Source organism: Fukomys damarensis, unplaced genomic scaffold, assembly GCF_012274545.1.
Source record: "Fukomys damarensis isolate Sample0158 unplaced genomic scaffold, DMR_v1.0_HiC HiC_scaffold_19, whole genome shotgun sequence".
In the NCBI taxonomy this organism is placed as follows: domain Eukaryota; kingdom Metazoa; phylum Chordata; class Mammalia; order Rodentia; family Bathyergidae; genus Fukomys; species Fukomys damarensis.
The window spans coordinates 22,966,678-22,984,332 of NW_022900931.1; the positions used below are offsets into that span (position 1 = coordinate 22,966,678).

At 45.3% G+C, this 17,655-nt stretch overlaps 1 protein-coding gene across 1 annotated transcript in view; it reads right to left on the reverse strand.

Moving 5' to 3' along the window:
* The window catches only part of Etv6 (ETS variant transcription factor 6), a 203,352-nt gene that overhangs the window by 13,335 nt on the left and 172,362 nt on the right, over nucleotides 1-17,655 (reverse strand). The window contains exon 5 of the mRNA XM_010643554.3: nucleotides 5,208-5,753. Coding sequence (XP_010641856.1) covers nucleotides 5,208-5,753 — 546 coding nt within the window. The remainder of the gene's footprint in view (nucleotides 1-5,207; nucleotides 5,754-17,655) is intronic.

Sequence of the window (17,655 nt, forward strand, 5' to 3'; positions counted from 1 at the left end):
CAAGACAATTTTCAGCTTATCAATAAATCTTTCTCCCTTAGCAGATTTTTGGATTAAGGCCAAGGAATGGACAATCAGGTAGATCAGGTTTTAAGGGAACCGAACTTTTAAGAGAAATCCAAAATAACTTAAAATTTCCCTTTTGGGATTTAGCTGTCTGTAGTTAAAACCACAGCAGGAGCTGGGATTGTCTGGTTGACATAAAGCAAGCGGGGCACTGCCTCCGGTCAGCAGACGCAATCTGGTGTTTGGACACAGGTGTGTACCTCTCTGTTACCTCGAGCAGTGCCCGCCTGGCAGAGCAGACACACGATAATTTTTGAATAAGTGAACAAATAAATAGCTATATAATTCAGATGTTCACAGAAACTACTCACTTGGCTGTATTTTATTATGTTGATTTTACTGCAATGCTTCTGGATTGTTCTGCAAATGTAGCCTGCAGTCCAGAACTCACCTAACTCTCTTACATCACTTGTTACTGTCCTTTCATGTCTTAGACTTTCCTCACCATGGGGCAAGGGATTCTTTGAGAGCAAGGACAGTGTTTACTACATCCACACCTATGCTATTATGCTGGTGACCCCAGGATACCGACCACATGGAGAACCAGGGCAGTGGAGCAGGGGTAGCAAACTTCCTCCACAACAGGCCAATTCATGGATATTTTAGGCTTTGTGGCCATACAGTCTCTGGAACTATTTAACTTGACTTCTGCTGCAGCACAGAAGCAGACACAGACAACACGAAACAAACACGTCCGATTTTCAATGAAGCCTGGCTTAGGAAAACAGGTGGCACTGAATCTGGCCACAGTGGCCAGTCCCCACTCCAGGGGGCAAGGGTAGAAGGGAACAGTGTTTGGGGAAGAACACTGGGCAGGAGCTGTAGGAGGCTGTGATACCGACTGATACTGATCTTGGCTAGTTCCTCCATCTGTACAAGATGCTTCTGGTTTTGAAATCATCTGGTCCTAAGAAGAGATTTCAGCGCAAGTCGTTCCCTTATCCATGCAGGACTGCGTGCTAAGACCTCCAGTGCACGTCTGAACTCCCTACCTGTTTCTCCGGTATACACACACTTATGATAACATTTCAAGTATAAGTTAGGCACAGTAAGAGATGAACAACAGTAGCTAGTAAAATAGAACTGTGCTATTCTGTAATGAAAGTTTAAAACTTATAGATTTCTGGAATTTCCCGTTTCAGTATTTCTGGACCCTGGTTAACCATGAGGGATGGAAACCATGGATAATGGGGAGAGGGCTGTGTACCCTGAAACTCTGACACCCAGTGTTTGACAAGGGCTGCACTCATTGGCTTGCAGGTGCTCCGGGCCACTCTACCCTCTGCCTATGGACTACTGGGAGACACTGGCCAGACGGAACTGACAGGTAGGGAAAGGTTTCAGAAGACTGACAGATCCTTTCAGCTACCCCTCAATCCCCAGCAGTCCTTTCCTGAAGATAGTAAGTAGGAAATAGAAAATAACTGGCTTGCTTATGGTTATATGTATCACTGGCTAGTCCATAAAAACAGAACATAGGGAACTTACCTCACTCTGTTCTGTCCTGTTACAACTCTCATATTCCACTGCCTGCCACGCAAGCACAAGGGCTGGGAGTTCAATCTCCAGTTCCCCAAACAAAACAAAACCAACTCTCCTATAAATCCGAAGCATCCCAACTTGTTAAACTCTCATCACACGTCCTTCTCATCCTTTAAAAGTTAAGATAAGCGCCATTAAATTAAACAGGTCTAATTTGTGGCCTGCATTTAAACAGTCAAACCACCTACTCGATTATCTTTGTTATTTCAGTTTTTCTACATGGTAAACCCAGGTAGACTATCAAGTTTGCATGTAACCTTTTAATTGTAGGATGAAATGAAGATTTATATATGACAAGGTAAACAAATTTTTTTTCATGAAAATGATGGGTTTTTAATTGACCTGTACTGTATAGACCTGGATTCCTGGATTTACCTCTCCCTGAAGTAGAAAAAACACGCTGGGCCTGATCTTGTGTTTGCCCTGCAAGTTTTCTTCCCCAGAACGACTTTTTTGCTCTCATCTCCACCGTCCATATTCTAAAGATTCTTCCAGGCCCACCTAAGCGCCAGCCCACCATGCAGCCTTCCCTGACTTCCAACAGTGCCTTACAGGAGCTTTCCTGAGACGCATGTGATGTGCTTCAGTTTTCTACTAACTATGCTCAGCTCCGTGAATGCCCACTCCTGCAAAAATGCAGAACGCAGAAGGTGTCCGGATGCCCAGCTCCTGCCATCCCTGAGTAAACTGCGTCTGAGTGTAGGAGCTGGGCTGTTTCCTGATCTGCATCCACAAGGTCTGTTTCCATCTATCTCCTCCGGCTGTGGTGCTCACTGGCGTGACATTCAGCGGCACCTTCTTTCTGTGCTGTGCTCTTTTAAAGAGCTTTAAGGAGCTAAACCTTCTCATCCAACAGCTGCTCTATAGAGATTAGCTGCTGCTTGTGGCTACTCAGTCATGAAGGAGCATCGGCCATAGGATCCACCCAATGAATTTGACCTCAAGTGGACACAGTCTGCTTTCCAAGGACCTGAGTAGTCCAGAAAGACAACAGAAGATTAAGGTAGAGAGTCGGGGGTCTCTTGTGGAAGAGCACAGGAGCCCTGAACTGCTGTGACCTTTTCAAAAGATTATAGGATCACGGCTAGTGTCGGATTGCAGACTTGCTCAATGGGAAAGAATTTCAGACTCTGCCCAATCCTCGCATTTTACCCCTGAGAAAAACAGTAGCTTTCATTTAAATTAGTTAATGTTGGCTTTGGTCAAATTAGTGTATGGTTCTATCTGGACATCTAAAACTTCTGAATGTACCACGACATCATTCATAATTCTTTTTAGAGGACTCTGTCCTACTGAAGGAGTTAACAGATTCCCCCAAAGTCCTGGGTCCGGGGATTACTTCGCATGAGTAATGACTTCCCAGCACCACCAAGAAAGCCAGGACTCCTGTTTCGGTGTGTTCCACAGATGCAAGGCTTAGCACCTGCTTGGTATGAGCTGCCATGGGGCCCACGGGGTTCACCCACAGACGGCAGGGGTCCATCACCAGATGACGCCAAGGAGTAAGGCTGTATTTAAGAGACCACGGTTCTGAAACTTACAGACCCACCACACAAGGGGGAACCCCGCTGCGTGTCTCAGCGTACTCTACAGGATCACCTTAGACTCCCAAGGGGGTGTGGTGCAGGGGTGGGGGACGTGGATGGGAGAGACTGACAGGAAAGCCAGACTCTTAAGGGCAGCACCAGGGATGGCAGAGAGCGGCAAGTCCATCCCTAGCCCCTGCCTGATTTGGGGCAAGGATTTTCTGTGCTTTCCCCTGTACAGACGGACTCATGCACATGAAAAAAACCCATAGTCATACTCTACTGCAAAGAGGTGTCCTGATAATTATTCACAACTGTAGATGTGCAAAATGCCGAGTCCTGTTGAGCAGACAATGCAGATAAGTGTCTTGCATGGAAAGCATAAGACCATTTATATCATTCACAGCAATACTCAGCCCTATTCTCTCCCTCCATTTATCAGAGGAAATGGACATTTTTGCCTAAACTCTTTGTCCCCTATCCCCCACACCTGCAGTTTTTAGTTAAGAAATCCCAATATATGGTGGCACACACCTATAATATGACCTAAGGGGAGGCTGAGGCAGGAAGATCCCAAGTTCAAGGCCAGACTGGGCAATTTAGTGACAGCCCAACCCAAGTGGAGTTTGGCCCTGTTGGTGAAGTCCAGTGCCTGAAAACTAAAACAAAACCAGAAAACCCTAATGTATATGTAGTCAGAGGAAAGAACAGCAATGGGAAACCCCTCCGCTCAGCCTCCTTAGTCACCGTTAGTGAAACTCCACTCTAGTCTTGCCCCCTAAACGGGAGTCCAAAAATATCCATTCCATCTTCATAGGCTTCTGAAACATCTGAGTTTAAACTTACATTTCTTTCCCCTTTCTTTTGTCCTTTCCTTCTTCCTCTTCTTTCCCTTTCATGGTTCCATGGATTAAATTTAGGGCTTCACACGTGCTGGGAGCCAACACGCCTGACGTGAATTACTTACAATCATAAAACGGACGTGACATTACAGGTGAGCTCGAGGCCAGAGAGGCAAAGGCACAGGTGAGGCGCAGGTGGAGGCGGCCTGCAGAAGCACCTGCTGTTACGGGCGCTGCTGTGCCCTGGCGGGCGTCTGCAGGAAGGGGACCTTCTCTCCTGTACCTGCACAGCTCTACCTGCGGGCCTCCTTCCCACTGCCGAGCGCACAATCACTTCCCTATCAAACTCCCTCCCCCGGGAAACCTCAGTTTCTCCACTCAGAATACAGCTTCCTCTGCTTTGCTTTATCATCACGGCATCAAACGGGTGCTGAACTTACACGCGACAGGAATGCCGCACAGGGCTTATTTCTTTCCGCCCTGTGTCTCGGTGTTTGCCACACTTGTCTCCCACCGGACTGACAAAGGTACTGTGTGTCGGGTCAACTCTGCACGCCGTGTTCCTTACACACTCCTCTGCACACAGTGGTGCTCGACAAATACCCCATGAGTGCAGCGAGACTCAAGCGGAAGCGTTCACCTTGCCAGACAGGGCATGAGGCTTTGGAGAATGATTTCATGTAAGTTTTGGGCAGAATAGCCAGAAGGGAATGAGGAGATTTTCTTCACTGGTTTCTTGTCCTATGTAAGATTTGAACTTGTGATCATAAAATAAAAAGAATTTGGGAGTGGTTTCTTCTGTCCAAAACACAGGGTAACACCTGCCTCCAACCCCATAATCCTGTTTTCCTTTCCTGCCCTGTCTCAAGGTGAAGCTGCCCACAGGATGGAATTACAGGCATGAATGTGAGACACAGATTCTTCACGCTGTGTCTGGTCATTAATTAGCTGCTGGAAACTTCAGGACAGGGCTATTAGCATGCTCATAAACCTTTGATTTTAAATGTATTCACTTAGCCACGATTCTGAAGCGACTCTCCTTGTAAGCTAGACCTAGGACATTTGTTTCTTAACATTTCGGAGGCTCATTAACCAGGACCTTAGGGATTCTGCCTCATACAGGCTGAAACCTCCACTCCCCTCCCAGAGCTGCGGTGGGCACTCAGCTGGCAAGGGCCGAGGAAGGAACGGGGCTGGGTCTGACCCGGGGGCCCAGGCCGAGCTCACTCACCCGCTATTCTCCCGATCGGCATGGCGTGTTCTTCAGGCGGCGACACAGAGACCATGATATGGTTCATGTAGGCCAGGTCCTCCCGATGGGAGAGGTTGATGGGCTTCCCTTCCCGGTGCAGGCCGTCCTCGGAGAGCCTGGACTGCTTGAAATCCACGGAGTGCCGGGGGTTCAGGATCAGAGGGTGCATGATGGGGCTGGGCATCAGCTGGATCACGCGGGTGCTCTCCTGCCGCGGGCTGGAGGCCTTCGGGTGAGGCTCGGAGGACGGCGGGCAGTGATTATTCTCCATGGGAGACACGGACAGAGGGTAGGGCTCCTGGTGGTTGTTCTCCTGGTGGAGCCGCGGTCCCTGGGCCCTCTCAGCCGGGGAGAGGCGTCGGATCATATTGTCCAGGGGGGACCGGAGGGGCCGCTGCTCGGGGTCGGGAGAAGGCCGGTGATTGGTCGTGATGGGCGACCTGGGGCGGTGCAAGAGTTCAATGGTGGGAGGGTTGTGGTGCACCGTCTCCACGGCGGGCCGGGGCGTCCTCTGGACACAGTTATCTGTGGGGCAGAGGAGAGACAATCACAGGTCCGAGGAACTGGCAGCGAGGGGCCCCAAGGGTGTTCTGAAGGCCACTGTCTGTGTTCACAAAGCCTCAACACGCGGTGTCTTATAAAATTCAAGTACACATACTTGAAGTCGTTTTTGTATTGCTCCACCAGCCCGGAATCGGATCCACCACCTGGGAGTGGCTGATAGACACGAACCTCACCTCCACCCTTTACCTTCTCACCTCGCTCTTCTGTGGGGGCTTTCGCCAGGGGAAGGGCCTTAAGGAGTTTTCTCTGGGGCCTCTTACTAACTTAAGAGTCTTACAACCCAACCAAATTTTCATATTCTCTATGCCCGGCAGTCCTTATTGCTAATAATGACAATGACTAACAGTGCTATTCAGGTACTAGACGTTATTGTTTAAAACTTAATCGTAAGTAGAGCAGACCACTATCGCCCCTGTTTTAGGGATAAGACTGAGCCAACTTTCTCTCGGTCACACACCCAATGGAGAGACTGGAACCAGACTCCAGACAGACTCCAGAGTACTCATTGCGGTATCAGTCGCTTTGTCACACAGAAACGAGGGCACAAAGTCCTATCAAAACTTGCTTTCAGCATAAGCAGTGGAACCCTCTTACAGAATGACAATCTTGTCTTTGAGAGAATTTTAGGAGCACCCTACAAACGTCAGAGATAGGTAGAGGTAAGTGAGGAGGAGGGATGGTTGGATACCCCACCCCACTTGAAGTTACAAGCTCCTGAGGACAAAGTCAGAAGTGTGCACAGCCTTGGATGTTGGCTCAGGGATGGACCAGCACCCAGGCAGGCTCCGGGACCCCTGCTAAGGCGGGAAAGGATGGGGCCTGCTCGTGAAATGGTACCTTCCAGAGGGTGTCACATCCATTTCACTGAGATCTCATCACACGTTCTCCCAGCTGTCTCACCAGGAGGATGTGCATGCTTGCTGACCCCCATTCTAGTCAAAAGTTGCCCAAGGTTCTAAGTAAAACAAGTCAAAGGTGTCACCTCTGACCATGCAAAGAACTCATAGAGGAGACAGGGAATCAGATAAGGTCAGTAAACTAAGGTGGAGGTTTCTTCAAATTTTACACTGGGTTAATAGGAAAATCAGGACTTTTTTTCTAAGTTCCATTAGATCTCACCTAGCACATAATGACAGTGAACAAAGGAAATATTGTTCCTGATATTAAAAGCTCATCGTAAAGGTAAAGATGATCTTATTTTGTGACTAATGTATAACCTGCTGCCATAAATTCAAAAGTGCTCAATCACTGGAATAGCTATGAACAGGAAACTTTTTAAAAGAATGTTTTTGTTTTTGTTTTTTTGGTACTGGGAATTGAACTTGGGGACCTTGCGGTTGCGAGGCAGGTGGCAGCACCACTGACCTAAATCCCAGGCCGGCCCAGTGTCTCTAAGAAATAGCATACTGTGCAAGTACATAAAAGAAGGAGGAATATCTTAATATTCTGCCAGCAACCAGCATCCAGGCTCGATGATTAGATTTATGGTCTGCCATCCCTCACCTATTAAAGGAGGAGGTAGATTCAAGTTTTAATCATGGCTGAGTGGCATGTACCAGACTTTCAAACTGCTAGAAATTACAGAATCTGGACACAATATATATTTCAAAAACTATCTGAAGATACTGGGGTATGACGAAAAGCAGACAAAAACTGAAGATTTTATCCTTGAAAGGAGGGAACTATACAGAGATTCATATTTACATGGATTTCCAGCGAGTATCCTCCGGTCTACATGGCAGAGGGCACTTACCTGATGAACCGAGCAGTGCTTGAGCTGTCACAGGAGAAGATATACAGATGACAGAATGGCAGAAAATTGTGGGAGCAAATCTCATACAAGAGGGAGCCCCCAGAGGGACAGCTACAAGAACGCTGTGTAAACATTCTCTCAAATTGTTGTCTGCCTCTTGAATAACAGAAGAGGAAACAAGGAATTCACTTAGCAATAGTTGTGTGGCTAAAAGACCTGAGCTGAAGTCTCAGGTCCTGACTACTGCAGTGGAGACAAAAAGTTCATGATCCAAGTCCTCGCGTTAGAAGGGTCTGCAAACCCCGCTGGGTGTTCACTAGCCCGTCATGGCTAAACTGAAACAGATTTGTCCTAATGAAATATAAGACCAAGATGACACAAATTCAAAGTGACTGCTAATAAATTAACTGCCTGGTGTTACAAAACTCGGCACTCTTTAGAGGACTCTAACAGTTCAAAGTCTCTACAATGTGTTATTTGTATGTTAAGAATTTCACAAAAACTTTCTAGACATGAGAAGAAACAGAAAATGTAACTTATAACCAAGACCAATGCATCTGAGAAAAAGATCTTGAGATCATTTAGATGTTAGAATTAGCAGAGAAGGACATTAATATAGCTTTTTCTAAGTAAATTCATGCACTTGAAGGAAATGATGGTCACAATGAGTGATGTCAGAAACTATCAAAATGGAAACTGTTAAACAAAATGAAGACTCTACAACTCAGAAATGGGAAATCAGATGAACTTTTTTTAGCATATGTGCTGCCAAAGTGAGCACTAGATTAGATGAACTTAATGGCATAGTGGAGACGAGAGAAGAAAGGGTTAGTAAATTTGAAACCAATAAAAATTAAGCAAATTACAGCATCAAGTGGTCTAACACACACGTAAATGGAGTCCAAGAAGGACAGTACAGAAAAAGTTGGGGGTGCCAGTGGCCAAACTGTACCCAAATACAGTAACAATAACATCATTATCATCATCAACAACAACAACAAACCTTAAAGATTCAAGAAGCTTAGTGAACCCTAAGCAGAATGAATATAACAGTGAAAACCACACTCAGGCCCATTACAGTCAAACTGCTGAAACCCAAAGTTAAAACCTTGAAAGCAGCTGGAGGTGGTGGTGGGAGAAGGAGGAGCAGGCTGAACATCCTTAATCCAAAACATGAAACCTTTTGAATGTTTATATAATCTTACACAGAAAATTCTACACCATGAAATTTCATCAACACCACATTTTATAAAATTACCTTTGTGCTATGTATATAAGGTATACACTATATGAAACATAAATGAGTTTCATGATTAGACTTGGGCCCCATCAACCAAAATATCTCCCCATGTATAGTAAGTATTCCAAAATCTGAAAAGAATCCAAATTCCAAAGCACTTGTGGACCCAAGCACATTGGATAAGAGATGTTCAACCCATCCGATGTACAGGGGGAAAATTCTTTTTAAAAAACCGGAAGAGAGAAACAGACAGTGTTTAAGCATGCACAAGAAGGGTATGGATGGGAAATGACAGGTCAAAAGATTTAAGAGACATCAACCTCTGCAGTGTTTGGTTAGAGTGCTGTCTGAGTCTGATTCAAACTGTAGAAAACCTAAGATAAATGGAAAAATGTGCACTACTGGTTTTCAGGTGATGTGCTGGTACTGTATTATTTTATGAGACTTCACTTTTTTAGACCTGTACTAATATATTTACAGATAAAATGATATATCTTGGATTTGCTTTAAAATAACATGGGACAGTGAGGGAGAGAGTAGGTGAAGTACAGAGGAAACAAGAGCAGCCATGGGCTAATTACCAAAACTGGGGGTGAGGGTACACGGTGTTTTGTTATACAGTACTCTCTGCTTTAGTATAGGTTTGATAGTTTCTTTTTTGAGTACTTAATGAACCTTGCAAAGGTACAGGTTGGAATGACAAGCACCAGCATTCTCATTTTGACCCAAATGCATATAAATGCATTCAGGGTACTGACTGGGCTAGTGGAGTTAGGGAGTTAACTATAATGGCTAAGATTTAATAATCTTATGATGGAAATGATCTGCAGTCTTCTGGGGACAAGGCAAGTTCTTTTTTTTATAGCTAATATGGATCTCAATTTTGCTGCCCATAAAAATGAATTTATCTTTTGTCCATGTTTCACTTTTCATTTTTCACAGAATATGACCATTGGAAGTAACTACTCAAGACAGTTTCATTTTGAACTTTCGTATATTTTCTTCTAAATGCCATTTTCGGAATGTCTCTCTTTACTTAAAAGCTTATTAAGGTTTAAAAATACTTAAGGATGATGGAGACCATGTATTGAAAAAAAAAAATCCCATTTCCTGAATCCATTTCCCGCCTTATAAATTTCACAAGGGACGCGGGCGTTGGTCAGTAATCTGGTTACCTGCAGTCTTTCTTTGAAGTCCAGGCTTCAAGGCACAGCGTGTGGGTGTGCACTCAGGGCAAGCCTTAGGAAGTCTGGAAGGACTATGAGAGGAAGAACTTTCATGCCAAGGGTAGAATAGGAACTGATGTAATGTCCTGGAGAGATTTCACTCTCTGTTCCTGCCCAGATCCTTGGGAACAATGAAGGAGTGAGACAGTGCTCTAGATAATTCAACTCAGACTTTACTTCTGACTCAGGATCCGGGCAGGAACAGGACTTGGAGGAGCTTGATTTATTTATTTCTCTGCAGACACCATTCAAAGAGGAAGTACTTGATGAAGTTGATAACATTAATGGTAGAGAACTGGATCTGAGGGTATTTAATTCCAGGCTCCTGGTGGTCTGGGCACAAGCACTGTCAAGGCTGAAAGGCCTGTGATGACACCTTCCAGGCTTTGTTTCAGTCGGCAAAGCATGCTGCCACATACGGAGCGGAGCGGGCTCTGACGTTCCTACCCTGCTGCCTGCTGCCTCTGTTATTGTGAGTTGGCAGCAGGGCATGGAAACTTACGAGACCAGAGCCGGCAGGCAGAGAAGCTCCGGACACAGGAAATGTACTGCATGGACAGTGGGTGCATTAAATCCCCCAGATGTAGGAGTCTTCTGTCTAAAACATGAAGTTTTTTTTTTTCGCTCTGGCCTTGATGTCTGGGTTTGTTTTTGGTGAGCTGCCCAGCTAGGAAACTGGGAAATTGTCCACATTGCCCTCCTTTCTAAAGGTCTTGATAATGGAGGGAAATACACAAGGAAGAGGGAGGGGAAGCCACATACAATTAGTCAGTGTGGGCACAGAAGGACAGGAGGAAGAAAGCCCAAGAACTGCTGGGAATTGTCTTTCTGGTTGAAAGTGTTTTCTGATCCCAAACTTTCTCTTTGTGAACCTGTTTGAGGCACAAATAATCCTCTTCCTCTTAGCACCAAAGAGGTCAAAATAAATCAGGACTTTAAATGTGCTCATTAAAGAAAAAAGGTCTTATTTCTCTCTCTCTTTTTATTCATTAGAAAAATATCTCTCTTTGAAATTCATCGAACTTTGCCCCAATTTAACCATGTATGTAATAGATAGCTAGAAAACCTAAAACAAACAAACAAAAATATCTGCCTTTTATGAAAGACATGGGTTTTGCCTGGGAAATTCCCAGGCATGAGCAAAGGCTAGTCACATTTCTATCTCTCAGACCCGGACCACACTTCCGGCGTTTGTGATTTCCCCAGGCCACCGATGATACCCTGGGAAGGAGGTCAAGGAGATGCCATCCACAGCCCAGCCGGTAACTCATCAGTTTCAGCCCACTGCGCTGTTGCTCTGTTCCAAGAGGGTCCACATACTAGCACAGTTTTGTCAGATATTACTGGGAACTCTGATATAAAGAGCTAAGCAGAGGCTTAAGGGTCTAAGCTGTAGTTAAAGGCTCTTGAAACAGAAATGGATTTCACATGCACACTCAAGTTCCCTCACCCACTCTGGGTTGGACTGTGCCCCCTCTTGCCAAATTAACTGGCTGAAGTCCTAACCCTAGTACCTCAGAATGTGGTGTTATTAGTCATCCAATATGGCTGGTGTCCACATCAAAGAGGACTCTGGACATAGAAGATATACATACAGGGAGAATGCAGTGAAGAGAAAAGTAGATCTAGAATGCTAAGGACTGTCAGCAATCCACCAGGAGCTACGAAAGGGGTCTGGAACAGATCTTCCTGCACAGCCCTCAGAAGGAAGCCAAACTGGCCATACCTTGATCTTGGACTTCTAGACCACAGAACACCGAGTCAGTAAATTTCTGTTGTTTCAATGGCAGCCTAGTTTGTGGTACTTTTTTATAGTAACCCTAAACTGATATCACCCTTCCACCCAATCCCGATTCCCTGTTCTCAAGGTTCAACTTCTGCATGGTTTGGGGACTTTCTACTGACACTCAGCTCAGATATCTCAGTCTCTGTTCAGCCCAACAAGTCACCATGTTGCTGGATTCCCTTGTAGGGCCTGGGAAGACTGTGGCCTCATAGTTACACCTGAGGTCATAAATCCTATGAAAGCTGCCAGAATTTTCTAAGTAACAAAATGGGTAACTTGGAGGCTTAACCTTCCTTACAGGGGAGGGGCCGCTGCCTCTCCTGTGGGTCAGCACTAGCACAGAGCCTGTACTGGAATCTGCAGACCCAGGAGGTGCTGGCTTCCAGCTCCTGGCTGGAAACTGTCTTGCTTTTCACAGGCACAATAGGAGTCTTCCCCCAGTCTCAAGAAAGCAGCCAAAAGCTTCGGAATTAAGAAATCAAGGGATCGGATTTCAAATGAGCCAATGAGAGCAGTGGGTAAACCTGTCAATCTAGGGAGTGGGGTCAGGGTGGCACAAAGATAAGGCTGAAGACTCTGGGAGCTAGGAGAACAACAAGATAGAGCCCTTAAACCGAGAGAGATTCCTTCTCTGGAGATGAAATCAAACTGGTCACAGCCCTCTTATCTAAAGGGCACGGATGGCATTTCCCCAGGGTTGACAGGAAGTTTCTTGGAGACTTCTACCTCTCTTGGGAGAGTTATTCATGTATGTAAGGATCTCTTGTTCATAAACTTCTGGCAAAAGACAGCAAGGTAGCCCTAGAGCTAAAAGTAGCCTGGAGGGATCGGAGGAGGCAGTCGGTGGGTGGGTCTCCCCTGAAGAAGACGGCTTGGAGGAGTAGCCAAGGGGCCCTTACTTTGCCACTACAAGAAAATACTGCAGTGGGGACAAAGGTCAAAGGGTAAAAGGTCACACTGCCCTAGCCCTGAAACACAGGCAGTTCACAGGAGGAAGAGGCTCTTAGCTTCCATTTCCTTATCTGTAAGGAGGGAACAGGAGGAAGTCGAGCCTTGTGCTGCTCTTCTTCTGGTGGGACCTCTCATTGCCTGCTGCCAGACTCAAGACAGAATGGAAAGGGGACAAAAGGTTCACCTTGTCCTTATACAGAAAGGTTCCAAAAATGGTCTAGAGGGACCACCATGCGTTAGGTACTGAGGTAAGGCAAGCAGTGCTAACTTCAAAACAGGCTGTGTCTTGAAAGTGATTAAGACTGGCATTTTAGATGTATTTCCCTATCAAGGGTACCCGTTTAACCCCTGGATGTATCCTAGGGCAGGCACCAGGCCTCTCTTCTGCCTGGGATACACAACTGTGGTGCACACACAAGGTGCATGCAGCTGCAGTAAGGAAAATAGCTAAGAACTGGAATTGGAATAAAAGAAAAATTACACATGTGACTATACTTAAAACTACTAAGCAGTACACTTACAAATAGCTAAGATGGTGAGTGTTGTATTATGTGCACTTTGTCATCACAACTGTAAATTTACCAGAAAAAGGAGGAAAACACTTCAACTGAGTAATGGTAAGAAATACCGAATTGTGACAATGAATGACATTTACTGACTGCTCTCTAAAGGGTGCTATTTCAAGGACGTTCATCACATTAACTCATTTATCAATTCTATGAGACAGGTACCACTATTTTGCTTCTTTCGCAAATGGAGACACAAGAAAGTCAAGTCTCTTGCGTAAAGACACACAGCTGGTAAACTGACTGAGGTGCTGGGATTTGCACCCAGGAGGCTGGATTCAGAGTAAACACGTGTACCATTATGCTCTTGGTGCCATCACATACTACATGGGAAATGTGCAAGGCGTCAAACCCAAGCTTGGAGCCTCCTTGGCTTTGTTCTTCTGCACCTTTCTAGCAAGACTGGAGAATCGGGGTGATTTTTACAACAACCAGGAACAGGATATAACTGGAGCAGACAAAGACCTGCACTACCTGTGACAGCAGCTGCGATGAGGGCAGTCTTTCCAGGAGTGACCTGCACGGAGGTGCTGGTCCCCAAGCAGGGTGATTAGCTTGCACCTCCTCTCTGACACAGAAGCCACCTGTCTCGGAGGCTGGGAGAGTCTCACCAGGCCAGCCATTCATCCTAAGGGTGCTGGCCATGTCTACATTCATTCTTTCCATTCAGCCTGAGCTGTAAAATCATGAACAGAAGACCTAGGCTGGGGTCTCGAGGGCTTGTTTCCATGTGCTGGGACCTGCCACACTGTGGTCTGAAAACTATCCTGGCATTTCATGACTCCACAAGTAATCTCCACAACTCTGGTACATCTTTCAGTCATTCTCCCTGTTTACAGGGTGTTTGCATGATAAATATCTATAAAAATGTTACTTTGGTTAGTTTATTCTTGCTGCAGCAGGTATAAAAACCACACAAGAATCCATCTTACCTGCACTGAGATCTAAGCTTTGCTATCTGATCTGGGGACTTATTACTTTATTGCTCATGGTTTCTATTTCCTCATCTATAAAATGATGATAATAATATTACCCTTTTATAGGGTAGCTATGAAGATTAAATGATTTAAATGCTTAAGAGCTTAGAAGGACTTGGCATATAACAAGCACCCAATAAATGCTAGCTATTATTCTTTGATTATGAAACAGATTCATATACCTCATCTTTAATTACCTTATTAAGATTTCCTTCCTCCAAGACAATGTTGGGCACTTGGGTTTGTTGGTGGAGTGGGGCGTAACGTTTCCTTCAAGAAAGCAGTCACAGAAATGAAACTTATTTGGGTTACTGCAGCACACTTTACTGTCCTGCCCCCTCTCCCAAGAAACGATTGCTCTCTACTCTCTGGGCTTTTTCTGTGGGCTAATTTTAGGGAAAACTGAGATGCACAGAATTTCAAAGCTTGAAATTTCTCCTGACATAAGATATCCACGTTCATCTTGTGACAGAAAGCTGCCACTAGAGTGGGACAGCCCTCTTGAAACTCCATTGTCCGCTGTCACAGAAATGATCACAGCACTATGTGTGAATGTTCTCAAAAGGATAAAAAGGATCTCCCACAATCTTTTAGCTGAGGCACAGGAAAGGGTGGGACTGTAGAGTTTAAATGACAGGATGGCCCCAGTGGGGTGACAGAATGAGAAAGAAACACATCTTGTTCCTTCTCCCTACAGATCATGTCTGTCCAGCTGTACAGGGCTCATTCTGCAGAGCTGGTCCCACTTGGAGACTTCAGCTGAGACCAGAAGTTTTTATTTTATGGCCCAGAGAACTTTCGGGGAATCACTATTCAAGTAGTTCCAAGGACCAGTGGCAGCTGAATAGTTGCAGTATTTGCGGGGACAAAGTCTTTCTTGTGAAAGGAGCTGAAATCTGTTACTTTTAGATCCACAGAATCTAAAAGTATCCGACTCTTTGTTTGTTTGGTTTTTTTTTTTTGGTACCAGGGATTTAACTCAGGTCCTTACGCTTGCAAGGCAGGCCACCGAAGCGCTGAGCTAAATCCCTGGCCCCTGACTCTGACTTTGGAAACTGAGTTATCAAAAGAAGTTGTCATTAGACTGTATATAAAAATAAATTTATTTGATAATCATTTTCTGGCCTCAAGTGTCTCAAAATGCTTTGCTTCCTGGTTTTGGGGCAAGAAGTAGAAACATCATTTATTTCGTCCCTTTCTATATAACTACCTACCATGTTGTCCATATTACAGAGATAAAGTGAGTCATAATAGTCAAAGAAAAGGAGATAGCTTAAACTGAGCTTTTCATTTGTAAATAAATGATGCTACTCTTAGTTTGGCTTCTGAGATGGACAACAGTGTCAAAGATTCTCAAAATGAAACAAATGAGAAGAGATTTTCTACTGTTTTCTGGGTAGTGCCAGGCAGAACTGTTACAATTTTCTGTATTTTAGCTGCCCAAGCCTCTGAGGGTGAAGAATATGTCATATTCATCTTTGTATTGCTTAGGCATAATGAGAGGATTTTAGAATTGTAAGACACCTAGACACTACACAGGCTAAAGCCCATCTCACAAATGCGGGGCCAGAGAACTGAGAAAGTTGGTCCTCATGATAAGTTTCCGGCAGAATGGAGGGTTGGAACCTGGTTTCCTGACTTCCAGGTCCCATCTTTTAAAACTTTTCTCAGACACCCACACCTCATCTCAGTTTGTTGGGGACAGTTGCGGTTTTATGCCTGTTGTCCTGGACTGCTTATTCATAGAGCCCCGTGTCACTGTCCTAAAGGTGTCTCAGGACATGAAACAATGTAAGGGGAACTTAATTACATAACACCACCCTCCCTTCTCCTAAGTAAAAGGGAAGACAGTGGATATACTGGTTTCCTGGGGTGTAGGCAGGTGGTGACTGTTTTGCTCAAGGCCGAGAGGACTTTGGAACAGAGCACACTGCAGAGGTAAGTGTTTACAAAATGAAGGGCCAGGATCACCATGACTGACTGCTGGTCAGGAAGGTGACATCTTGGTGTCGTGCACACACAGACACCCAGAGGAGATCTGTGGGGGAGCTGTTGCTACATTAAACAATACCTATTTGTTTTGTGATATAATTTCCCATTGTGGAATTATGAGTATCTGAAATGGTGAAGTTGGTGGCTGGAGAGAGGTGATATCCTGGGGGCTGAATGAAGCCTTGTATTTCCCTCTGTGTATCACGGTGCCAGGCTGCTGGGGAGCGGGGGCTCCTCTGGAGTACCCTGTTCTGCCATTCATATTCACGTTACACATCCCAAATCCAACATCTGAAGTCTGAAGGGACCCTAGGTCCGAAATCTTCAGAGTGCTGGCCTCACACACAAGTGCGAAATCCCACACCTGCCCTCATAGGACCGGCTGCGGTCAAATACAGGTATGCTGGTAAAGTATAGAAAATCACAACCTTAAAAATGCAGTGTAAAAAGATCTTTTGTCCGTGTGTATAAGGCATATACAAAACATAACTGAATTTCATCTTTGTGCATGCAAATATCCCAAACCTAAAACATTTCTGGTCCTAAGCATTTTGGGCAGAGGATGCCCATGTTGTATGTATATTTGCCTATATTTCTGAGCCAAGTCAATAGCAGTGCAAGTAATCTAGGGCCAGCATATTTTTACATGTCTCTTAATTATGTAAAATAAATCCAGGAAGTAATATCTGATATGCATAATTTCTCTTTACATGCTTTTTAGAACCAGATCTTTCATATCCATCATCTGTTACCTTCCCAATCAAATAGATCAGTATCTATTCTCGAGACAGTCAATGTGGAAGTGTGCTTTTTTTTTCCTTTTGGAGGAGAAGGGAAAGAGGCTGGGTGGGGAACCTGTACTGACCCAGTCACCTCTCTACCTGTCCTCTTTATCAAGGGCACGCACAGATCTGAAAGCCCTGGGGCGCTGTGAGTAGCCTCACCGCACCGCTGTGTTTGCCTGTTCTCTGACAGCACGCACCATGGCTGAACAGATAAAAGGGCAGGGAAGGTGCTCTCAGAACTGCTTCCTGGCTGCCAGCTTTAAGGAGGGGTCTCCGAGCACACACATACTGCGTACTTTTTAAGGGCCAGTTCTTATAGCAGAGCCACCTGTTCTGCAGAGCAGTGAAGCCCCTGATGTCGGCCCCATTAGCTCCATTCTCTGACCTGCGCTCACCCGACATTGAACCTTGAGAGCATCCGTGTTACAGAGTACACAGGAGCACATCTGTCCTTGCCTGGTTTGAGAGTAGCGCTCGGAGTTGGGCAGATTTTTCTATTAATGAGCTCCAGCTTACCAACGTGCAAACAAGACCAACAACACAGACACCTATTGGAGTCCAGTCAGGCCAGGAGGAGGAGGAGGAGG